The 12,078-nt window shown below is 42.3% G+C and overlaps 1 protein-coding gene across 5 annotated transcripts in view; it reads right to left on the reverse strand.

Moving 5' to 3' along the window:
- Positions 1 to 12,078, reverse strand: part of RREB1 (ras responsive element binding protein 1) — a 122,318-nt gene that overhangs the window by 48,626 nt on the left and 61,614 nt on the right. For all 5 annotated transcript variants that reach the window (XM_039549048.1, XM_039549049.1, XM_039549051.1 and 2 more), the window contains 2 exons: positions 10,528 to 10,617; positions 9,004 to 9,167 (listed from right to left, as the gene is read on the reverse strand). In XM_039549048.1, coding sequence (XP_039404982.1) covers positions 9,004 to 9,167; positions 10,528 to 10,617 — 254 coding nt within the window. The remainder of the gene's footprint in view (positions 1 to 9,003; positions 9,168 to 10,527; positions 10,618 to 12,078) is intronic.

Consider the following 12,078-nt stretch of genomic DNA (forward strand, 5'->3'; position numbering starts at 1 on the left):
CGAGGACGGCATCCTAGCAAAAGAGGTTTCACGTGCTCAGCCCATTTCCTCTCCTGTTCCTGAACATGTGGTCCTCCTTCCTCACAGCATTCCCTTGCTGAGCAGAGAAGCAATAGGAAAAGGTTTCACATCTTGTTACATGTCTGTTTAGTTGAGCTGGAAACAGAAGTCCCCACGTGACCTGTGCTACTTTACAGGAGTTTGGGAACTTCAGCCCTCAAGTGGAATTCATTCAGTCCATGAACAATTGTCGCCTTACTCTCTCTACCCTCTAATCTGAAACTGTCAAAAAAGCTACCACTAAAGTGTCTTGGCTTCAGTGGTATAACAAATGGCATAACAAATGAGCCACACAGAACTTGTACCTCTTCTCTGTTTCAGGATACCTTTCCACATGAGTCAGCACTGGAAAGCTGACTCTAAGGATTTATGAAAAAATCACTGAGAGTGTTTAGCAAACTTCAGCTAAGAGACCAGCCTGAAGAACTCAGCATATCTATAGATACCCTAAAGAAACAGAAAGCAGTATTTGCATATTGTGTACTATTTAACAGTTGTATAACGGCACTACTACTTTAAAGACTGTGTCTTTGCCTAAGCTGTGTACATCACACGTATGAGCACCATGGTTCAACAACACCAGTGAAAGGACCTGGCTAAGTCCAAATGACAAGATTCCCCTCATTTTCTTTTAGATTTTTTTTAAACAGCTACAGAAGCATCCCCAAATGCTACTACTACTGTTAAGGAATCTCCTATTTTTAAAAGAAGGGAGGAAAGAAAGAGGAAAAAACCTGCTGACCCTGAGAGGGGGTATGTTCTGCAGTTGCTGGTTCCAGCATGCTAAACGAGAACAGGTTGAGCAGGTTAGATACTGAGGGGAAAAAAGGCAAAGCTGGAAGACATACATTAAAGGTGGAATGACAGCAACCACAAATGCAGTTTGTGATAGACTTTTTCCTCATTCTCGTGGGTACTTGGCCCAGGAATCTTTTCAGAGGCTCAAAGGAACAGAGGGAATACACATTCATAGGAGAAGTGGTGTAAGTATGTCTGATGTGCATGCACAACAGGCTGAACAAAGATTACTTTAACATACAAACTCTCTCAGCAAACTTTCTCACCACCAGCATTTTCTACACAGAATCACCCAACCGAAGTACAAGCTATAAGACAAGCCACCAACCAAAAAGCGAACAAAACAACATGTTATCTGTTAACCTTGAGAGCTGACATGTCCACAAGAATCACATGTCAGGTTACAGCAGAAGACTAAAAGCACCTCAACTCCTCGCAAAGATCTCCTGGATTTTCTAGTGCTAGCTAAGTTACGGCGTGTTTTTATTTTGTAGCTCTTTAAGGTGAGAAGGGGAGGAAACATCCCTGAGAATACTAGACCTTCAGAGGTGATATTCCTGAAAGGGTACTTATGTGGAAAGATCAAGGTCTTGCACTGCTATGTGCTCTGTGACTAGAGTCTAATCTGTCAAGTGGCTTGTGCTTATTTGAACTGTGACATGGGTAACAAAGCAGCACTAAGCTATGCTCAATACGCTCTGTTATATGGGAGATTTATGTTACTGCCCGTGAGGAGGATGGTATTACCCTGCCACATCACACCACCTTCTCCTCGACACAAATCACACCAGAAACCCAAACTCATTAAGAGTGTTCCCCTTTGTTGCCTGCAAAAACCAAAACATAAGAATCCACAACCTTATAATGCACAAGATTAGACTTTGCTATTGCTTGAAGGCAACACACACACAAAATCTAGGACTGAAAAAGCACACTGAAGTCTTTCTTATGTTTAGGTACTGAGGAGCTCTGGAGATGCAAGTATAATGTTCCTCATTGTGTACGCTTAGGTTCTCAAGAACAATGGAGCTAATTAAGGTCCGCATATAAATCTTAACTCTGCACTTCCTTGCTTTGCTTGATTCTAATCAGATCTCAGCATTCATGTTTTTGTGTTAACTTCCTTTGCTGTTCTTTAATGATAACTGAAGGGGGATACTGTCCAAGCCTACAAGCAGCATGTAACCCATCTGAAATCCTGGCATCTCCTTTCAGCTCGGAGGGCTCACAGAGGTTCTGTGGCACAAGAGGTCATCCGGAGTCTTTTACTGCTGAAGATACTGGTGGAGGGGTTTTTTTGAGCACCCTACTTGTGAGTCATGTGAATTAAATAAAAGTTTATATGTAGTCGTTCCAGAAGTAATTCTACTCAGCAACAGTGAGACAGACAAAAGTTTCTTCCTGGGACAATTAAAAATACTGTAGTCTTCTAATTCGAATCAAAGATACAGAGAAACAGACTCTTCTCTTACTGCCATATTGTTGTTGAAAAGGCTTGCTTGCTTTCTTTCTTTCTCTCTTTCTTTCTAATTTAACCTTCTTCAAAACATAGGGGTCTCAGCAGAATACCAAACACATATTCTGGATATTATCTGCTGACAGGATAGAGACCACAAAGCTTCCCTCCACCTGTTTCCCCATCCTTATTTACAAAATGTACTAGCAAAAAATGTAACAAACATTTTTTAACTGCAAAGAAAACCGAAACAGCTATCATATCTCATCTGCATCCCACAACTACAGTCATTAATTACTAGAAGCAGAAATTAGTCCTTTGCGTTCATTATCCCTGCTGAAGAATTAAGGCATTTGCATTTGCTGAAGCTTATCTTTCACTAGCATGCTGACAGTGGTTAAATCATCCCTCCACATATAAGGAATGGATTTAAAAGCCTGTAGAATAGCCTGGTTCTTAATATTTAAGAGCACTGCTTACCAACTACTGCACTGAAATAAAAGCTCCTTAGGAGATGACCAAAGAGACATTTCTATTGTGCAAGACAATGAGAAGACAGCTTTTTCACATGTGTGAAGTGTCAATCATTTTCTGTGTGGCGATCTCCTCGGCTATTTGTTTTTAGCTTCAAGATCTTGTAAGTTCAGTTTTTCAAAGCTGCACCAAACTTCCACTTGCAAACCACCAGAAAACAAACCATGTTGTAATAGGACAGTTCCTCTCCTCTTCTGAGGAAAAAAAAAAAAGGTCGTCACGCATATGGCTATGCTCTGCCTCTAAAACTCCCATCTTAAGCAAATGCCAGCCTGCATGTGCTGGACTACTACAGAGATCCTATTTGTACTAAGAGACTGGGCATTGTAACTGTGCTGCACCCCACAAAGCACACACAACGTACTGGAAGCAGGCCAGTGCCATAAATAACATGGGAGCGACTCACAGGTGGAATGCAGGGAGAGGATGGATTCAGCCAGATCTTGAGGACACGCTGCCTATTGGATATTTGCAGAGTCACAGGTGGCCTGTGTGCATGCCTGCCCATGACACACAGACTCCTGTTAAAGAGAGCAGGGAACCACTGCCGTGTACACATCTCAACCCCTACGCCTTTATCAGGATCCCACACTCATTTTCTGAGCAGCGCGTTACAATCTTCCAGACGTGTATGCTCTTCATGTGCCAGCAAAGATGGCTGGTTAAAATGTCAAAATTCATGGATTACCCTCCAGCATATGCATTTTCTGTCTTTCTCAAGAAACTCACTCAGCAACACACAGGTGCACACATGAAGTGTTGCTGCAGAAAGACTTGAACATCAGAATAGTACCCTACCTTGATTAAAAAGACAGCTGCTTATCTCTCCACAGCATATTAAAATCAAAAGTTCGGGAAAACTATCTAGTACTGAAAGTAAGATTAAGAATGAAAGTGCCTTCTTAATTAAAAGAAGAAATACCTTCTTTGATAGGACCCTTTGTAAGAATGCTTCAAAGCATAGCTTCTGCGATCCAGATCTTCCAATCTGAGTTTCAAAGACTTCTGCATGTGGTTGTTGCATGTGGTGTTTTGCATGTGCCAAAAAAAAAAAAAATTCCCTAAACTTTGAGACCTGCTCCTGAGATGGTACATAAACAGACCACAAGTACCTAAGCAGGATGTAAATAAAAAGCCATTCTGAATAATTTTGTTACGTATAGGGCAAGGCATGGAAGAAGAGAAAGAAGGTAGACACTTGCTACATTTTGGTTTCATATGAAACTCTTCAGTTAGTTCACATTACTGGACTTACATGGACAGTCTGGAGAAAACCAGCCATGGACAATGCACCTTCATTTACCAAACTGGGGAAGCTGTGGCTGAAATACATGCATTATCCCTTCACTCTTTTCAGACTTGCCCCAGAGCCTTTAATAGCTTCCCACTGGAAACTGGCAGGAAGGTCATTTCTCACCTCCCTTTTGGCATTTATATCCCATTACCATCTTCTAGTTGCATGGAGAGCGTGTCTTTGGCAGGGAGGAAAATGTGACTTTAAAGTGATAGGCACGGACTATCCTTAGTCACAGAAATGGAAAAGGAACTGCTGGCAAAGTATTCCATCCCCAAAGGAAACACTTTTGGAGCAAGTGGAGGCATCGCCCTTCCCACTGAAGCCTGATGCATGTTCTACTCGAATGCAACGCAGTAAGTCAAGTAAAACTTTTTTTCTCTACCTCAAGGTCCCTTGCTAATGCTCACAAACCACAACTACAATCCACAGCAGCAGCCTAACTCCTCTGTCTGCATTTTGGGGAGAGGCAGTGGTAGAGATGGAGTAAGAGACTTGAAACCTCCTATTTGGTGTCAGAGTCTAGACCCATAAGGGCTCCTCAGAGTTGGGATTATTCAAAGATAAACTCCCTAGGGAGTTACTATGACAGTACAGTACTATGACAGATGGAAAGCCTTTGGAAAGTCTTTAGCAGTTGCAATCTTTTGACTGGAGACAGTACACTGGAAATCCCCAGCTCTTACAGAGCTACAGAAACCCTTTATACACCTCTTTTCCCTCTATATAGTTTATGCTCCTGATGGAGATATGAGTATTTAATTCACTCTGACTGAGAGAAAGCCACAGGGTCTGTCTCTCTAGTAAAGGGGGAGGATAAGGCATATCCTAAACTGCATATTTTCTTATGTACTGATCATTAAAGTGCCAGTTACAAGAATGCTGAACTCAAAACTACTGTGATGTAACTCCTTCCTCCAAATTCTTAAAAAGCCCCAAGAAAATAATGCCCCCAAATTCCTAATCAGCTCCTGATGCTAGGAGGTTTGCTATTTTCAAGAAGACTTGCTCTTTCAAGTACTGATCAAAAAGAAATCTCTAAAAAGCTCAGCATCATCTCCAGGTCTTCTTCTCCAGAGCAATTCCTGATGCTGATACCAGGCACTGACAGATCTTCCAGCTGCATCACATTGCACCAACCCTCCACAAACGGTAGGAGCAGCACTGATACAGCAGCAGGCAGTCTGAGAGCACATCAGGAAGAATGAGAAAATCAGCTTTTTGCTCTGGACATTGAGCACTCTCCAGAGACCTTTGCTCTCTCCAAGTGTGACTGTGAGCCACAGAAGGCTCAGGTCACTCCTGAACAGCCTGGCAGCCTGTAAGAGAGTTTTCTAAGATACCCCAGGCTCAAGGTTGAAAATCCTGGCCAAGATGTCAGGCTGGTCAGAAAAGGAAGCAGGTTTTAACCTCTTTTTCTTACTAGTGTTGCACAAGAGAACCTTCCCCCTCCACCCCAGTCTGCGTGACCATTCAACTTGACTTGTTGACAAGGAGCCAAGGAGCACAACAAAAAGAAATTTGACTTCATGTGAGAGGTCATGACTCATTTACAAATGAAGTGTTGCATGTATTGTGGGAGTCAGGAAGGCCAGCATCGATTTCACAAGTGAAGAGTACATGCAACACCCCAGCACAACAGCCACGCTAACTCAAAGGAGAGATGTGCAGGAAACAGTGTTCTCACTCCACAGAAAGTTTGGCTATTGCATAGAAGTTTTACTGTAATGCAGAAGAGCAGCAAGTAAGAGCTCTGGGGTATTTTTCTCCCTTGGTAAAGTGAGGGTGGAAAAAAATTACTCTTGATGGAGATGGTGGGCACTTCAGAGTGTAACAACATTGGTAATCATTTTCTAACCCAAAAAAGCCACCAAAATTTGTCTCCTTCCCTCTTCTACTCAGCTGAATGTCTAATGATGTGGATGCTTTGAGGTCAAAAAATGGATCAGAAACTTCATTCTGTGATGGAACAGTACTCCCATGGCACAGTATTTCCCTGGACAAAATCATTCCATTGAACTTTTTCCCCTAAAAGGTCTTTTAAAAGTCTGGATTTAAAAATAGTATAGACAGCTAAATGAGAGCCAGAACATGGCAAAGGGGGAGAAAGAGAAGAGGGGATGTACATGGCATAACCCTACACATTTTTCCCCCATTCGGATACCAGCAGACCAGCTTCTCTCTCACTGCTCTCCTGTGAACTAAGCATATGTGGTGGAAGTGCAATAATACCTGGGAGGCTCCTGCAGGACCTTTACAAGTTACACTGATTCTTTACCAGCACATCACAAGTTTCTGCTAAACCTGTAACTCCTCCCTCTGACCCCACGCTGTGCAATGGGGTCCAGGGATACCACCATGCTGGCTACCAGGCCCACAGGAGAAATTTTTTTTTTCTGGTTTGGACATACATCTGTCACTACTTGGATACCATGGCACAAAAATAGAGAACAATAAAAGAACTGCACACAAAAGTAGAGAAAGATGGATTTGTGCTGTCATCTAGCTGGTACAGAAGAACAGACATGGCACCACCACAGACATGGCCTGCAGGAGTTACACATGAGGCAGGACCTGGCAAACAGGTCCTTGCTCTGGAATCCTGAGGCAGGAACAGTTTTGAATGAGATGTGAGAGGTATTCAGCCACAGCACTGACAGTCCATTGGACATGATGCTACAGCTAAGTTTGAGATGCCTGAAAAAGAAATTTACTTCACACCATCATAGACTAGAAATACCTGTTTCAGAAGGAGGTACTGGTGGGCAAAAATCTTCCTTGTGAGTATGCCACAGCACAGCACCAGATAAAAAATTTGATTTCACTTTGCATTTATCCTCATTTGCCTACTTGCACATTCATGCTTTCCTACAGCAACAAGATCCAGTATTACAGTCGGTTACAGCAACACGAAAAGCTTATTCACCGAAAAAGACCAGAAGGCACAGTCTGCCAACCACAACTCTCCTTTAGCAGAACCAGAAAATTTCTTTGTGCTCAGGATTTTGCTTGTCATGAGTCTGGGGTCACTTGTTGCAGAGATACCAAGCTCAGGAACAGCTTTTGCTGCTGCAGGGCAGCCCTACACAAGATGGAGCTTAACAGAACAGACAGGCACCTATCAGATGGAAAAAACTTTTTATATCAAGATTTTCCTTGCATGAACTTAGGTCCTTCTTAGTGCAGTCGGTAAATACAGCACTCCATCCTGGTAACTTCAGGCATCATCTTTTTAAGAGAAAAAATTAAAACCAAACTACCTTCTCCTCAGAAGGTTCTGATCTGTACTTTTTTTGGGCAAGTCACTGAGCCTGGCAACTCCGGCTATAAATTTGCTACAAAAGCATGCTAAGAATTGCTATATGGGGAAACCTGCATAGGCAAAAGTGACTACATCAGTCTCTCATAGGCCTGGAGTCAAGTTTCAGGGGAAGCCTCCCTTTCCTGCTTCTAGGAGAGCATAGGAGATGCCCAGTGAGCAAAAACCCAAATAAACCACAGAAGCAGTCCTTCAGCAAGCTGCCCAAACACAAGTGACAGACCATCCTAGAGTTCCACCACTGGAAGTCACCCTTGGATACTGACAGTGGCATCAGTTGCAACTCAGCAGTGGCCCTGCCTTCCGCACGTCACACAGAATAATGACCCAACCTGGACAACGTGGCTCACAACACCTTTGGTCAGATGAGTCAGATGTGTGACTTATTCAGAGCCCAAGGCCAGTATCTCTTTGTGGTTTTCCCTTCTCATTTTTTATCTATCTTGCCAATTCTCCCCAGTTCCAATCAATTTTAAGTTAAATAAATACGGAATTACAAAACTGCATTCCCTCTCTTTTCACCTAAGTGTTTAACATGAACAAAATTATAAAGAAAAGGTAATTCTGCAAGCAGGTATTGCTCCCATTGTGCAGGACTATGTTATCTCTCCTACTGTCATCAAAATCACCCTTTCATTCCACCTACAGCACACTGCTTAGAAAATTACTGGTAGTAATCAGAGCAACAAGACCTCTTCCCTTCCACACAGAACCAGTCCGTAACCATCACTCCAGCCTTTCTGCTTGTGAGCAGTATTATTTTCCACCACTTGTCTTGCAGTTTCTTCGTAGGTTGTAAACTGTTTGATATGGGGGCTACGGCTTTGTGGGAATCCACAAAGTCTTAATCAACTCTGAGATGTTCTACCCATGCAAATAAGTGAATACTGAATCAAGGGATGTGAGAGGGGAAGGAAGATCCATGTGCTTTAACATTTTGTTTCCTCAGCTGACAACTGTACATACTGCTACATCCCTACAAAGGAAACTACGTGAAATACAATTTGGAAACTTGGACTACAGAGAATTTGCCAGATCTATAGTGCAGTAAGTTGTCTATAGTAAAAACAAATATTGATGTATGTATTTAAAAACAAGATAAATATACCAAAGGGCATCTTTGTGATGGCACTTGGATACCTAAGTACCTAACACCAACAAAACCAGAGATGTTCTAATACAACCACTTGAATCCATGATTCTGAAACTACGAAATTAGAAGCTCCTATATAGCTTGGCTATATATTTTTGTCCCCTAAGAAAAATCCATTTTTCTACTACTCCTATTACTAAAAAAAAAAGCTATGACAACTCTTGGTAATACTTAAAAAAAGCTAGACCTTTCTGAATTCTGATTTCCTCCCACTACTTAAGCATCCTAGTAGCTGTAGTGTGTGGGTGTTATGCCATATTTGTAGGTCACAGATACTCCACATTTCCTGCCCAAGTGTCTTTAGTCAGCTTGCTAGTCCCTCCAACAAAAAAAAACAGCTCCCCATGCTGTAAACCTTTCCAAACTCCTGGGACATGATCAGCACTCACCTGTGCATGTTTCCATTGGTGGTGAAGGACTGTCCACATACTGAACATTTATAAGGCCTTTCACCTGAGTGCACCAGCATGTGGCGATCAAGGGAGCTCGCTGAGCTCAGAGACTTTCCACAGATGCTGCAGGAATGGTCTGTCCCTCCAGTGTCAGTGTTATGCTGGAGAAAGCAATGATTTTTTTTTCATTGAATGCACTTTCTGAAGTGCCAGTAAAATATCAGCAAGAACTATAAACATCTTAAATTAAGCAGCTCTAAAGAGCCACTTGGCACAGTACCTTATATGAAGGTGTGCCCTGTATGTACCTCTCCTCCCAGACTTCCCCCCTCAACCCCAGTCCCCCTCCTCCCCCCTCATCTTTAACCCCTTAATGCACCAGCACAAGTAGCTGTTTCATACAGCCTGCAATGCAGCATTTCTCCTGGGTCTGCAGCAAATGAAGATACAGAGGGACTCAGCAACGACCCATCAGACATATGGTTCCTTGGGATACTTTAAGCTGTGCACTGGTTTGGGGTTGTGGGAGCGGTAAGGAAAGAGGATGGACTTACAAACTTCACAGCAGAAGACAGACACTCAAAACCAAATACTCTTTAAAGATAGATATTAATTTTAAACTCACTGCATAGTAAGGAAACAAAACTAAAGTGCTTCCTGAGTGCACATGCAGACTTCTATGGGCATAAGAATGCATTACAAGGTCAAATTATGGCCATTAGCTACTGAGCTATATGTACCACTCTTTCTTACTTGCATTCAGAGACTTGAAGATTTCTTCACATGCAAAAAAAAAACCCCAAAAAACCCCAGGAGAGTAAGAAAAAAACAATTAAGTAACAGTTACAGTACAGGAGGAAAAAGCTGAAGTAATAAGTATCTAGTGAAGCCAGTCATCAACCACACCTTAGCATCCAAAGCAGAACCTTCTGCTAGAGAAAAGGGCAAACCTCCTTATTAAGTATGCATATATTTCAGGAGGAGCAAGAACAGGCCTGTAGCTGACAAAAACGTGCATTATCCATTTAAAAAAAAAAATTAATTCTGCCTTCCAAAACTGCTGTATCCTGTAAAAGACTGAGAGGCTCTTCTACACTGAGTTGATTTAAAAATTGTATCTTCCTGCTTCTTAATTTGCATGGCCAGTAAAAAGATCTGTACTCAAACAGGATAATAAAACAGGACTTATGCCTCATGATGGAAGTGGTTTTCCGGATCCTTAGGATACCTTAAGCTATGCAGAACAGGACATACATCCTTGTTTGAGCCACTGGGTGGGGGGTGGAATGCTGGGCAAGGAAGGGAGGAAAATTACCCACCTTGGGGTTAGGTTTGCGGGGTGTGCTTTTTCAAGAAAATGCAAGGGAAGGCTAAAATAAAAGCAAAACAACTGAATAAAGTTGTAATGGAAGCATTTCATTGGTTTGCACATGGAATTGTTTTTCACCACTGCAAAATGCACCCTGGCAAACCAGACACTCTTAACATAAGTAAGAAATCAAGAGCTGGTACTCTGCATACCTGACGAATGTGCATAGTTAGCTGGTGCTGTGTAGTGCAAATCTTTTCACACAGAGGACAGGTATAGGAAGACTTCTCTTCTTTTGTTTCCTGTGGACAAAAGATAACAAAACAATCAGGAGTATCAATGTAAAAGGACTAGAAAGCTGTTAGTGATGAGGGTGGAAAAACAGAATCCCTCCCAAGTACAAAAGGCCACTGCTAACAGAATAACTTGCATTTATACGTTTATCATCTGATAGATCCCTCAAGAAAGTTTCAGAAACTTCTGAATTTATAAACAGGGGCCATTTCGGCTACCAGAGAAGTACAGCAGCTGTTTTAACAGCACACAGATACTCAGCAGTAACAGGAAGTGAGGGCAATTGCAAGGAGCTCAAACTGCCAGGAGGAGTTCAGCTGAGCAGAAAGTAATTCCTGGAACATCATCAGAATATATGGAAAAACATCATTATTCTTCCCAAAGATTTTTAATAGCACAAGTTGTTGGAACTCCTGATTTTCCACCCCATCTTGATGGCAAAGCACTATCTTGGTGCCCTTTTGTAGGGGCTGTATGTTCTGCTCCATGGCTGACTCAGACGGAAGAGTGGCATTTACTGAATCATCAGCACCATTTCCTTTAGCATCCTGTGTTTCTGCTGGAAGCATCCCATCCAGGCACACCAGCCAGGCCCCACCCTTCTGAAGCTGCAAGATCTGATGAGATCATAGCAAGAAAGAGGTGACAATGCAGGAGCGACGTGACTCCAAAAGAACACATTATGAACCCGTCATCCTCCGCCCAGGTGAGAAGCAGGAGTAACCATGCTCAAACCACGAGTACAAACAATGAAGCCAACCAGAGAGCTCAACCTGATTTAAGTATGCCCTTGAGACACTTAGCAAAGCCACCTCTCTTCTAGCCAAGGCTGAAATGGCACTCTTGCAGGAACCAAAGCTGTTTGCCTGAATTTGTCCACAAGGATTGCTACTGGATGATGCAAAGGGCATTTTCACAACCTCATCAGGAAGCCCAGGCATGGCTTCTGTACCAATGCCTGTATATTAAAAGGAAGGTGATTTGGCACTGAAAATTAAACCTCAGTTTTCCATGAGAATGATATACAGTTCTAGTGACAAGACAGTACAAAAACCATCTCTGCATGACCAATGGGAAAGCATAATATTTATGCCAAAATGACTTTTTTTATTGAAGTTCTTTGCTGGGTATCTTAAGTATCATCAGTAAAAGCTTGAAAACAAACAAAAAGCAGAACCCATTGTCAGCAGCTCTTTAGCTAGAAGTTGATGGGTGTATCTATGCATTTCCTGTCTCCACACAACTCTCTCCCCCGGTGACATCCCAAAAATCATCAACTCAAAAGCAACTATTTCCAGGTTGTCAGACACAAGCATTCACAAAGAACATTGAGAATGACTAACCCAAGTCTCTGTGACAAATTCTCTGGCAAGTTAGGACGGCAAGATGCTGACACAGTGTTAGAGAAAGTTCTTTTTTATGTCTCACTAAAGCAATATCCCCTCCTGCATGATTTGGGGAACCATTCT

This window comes from Corvus cornix, chromosome 2, assembly GCF_000738735.6.
Source record: "Corvus cornix cornix isolate S_Up_H32 chromosome 2, ASM73873v5, whole genome shotgun sequence".
NCBI lineage: Eukaryota > Metazoa > Chordata > Aves > Passeriformes > Corvidae > Corvus > Corvus cornix.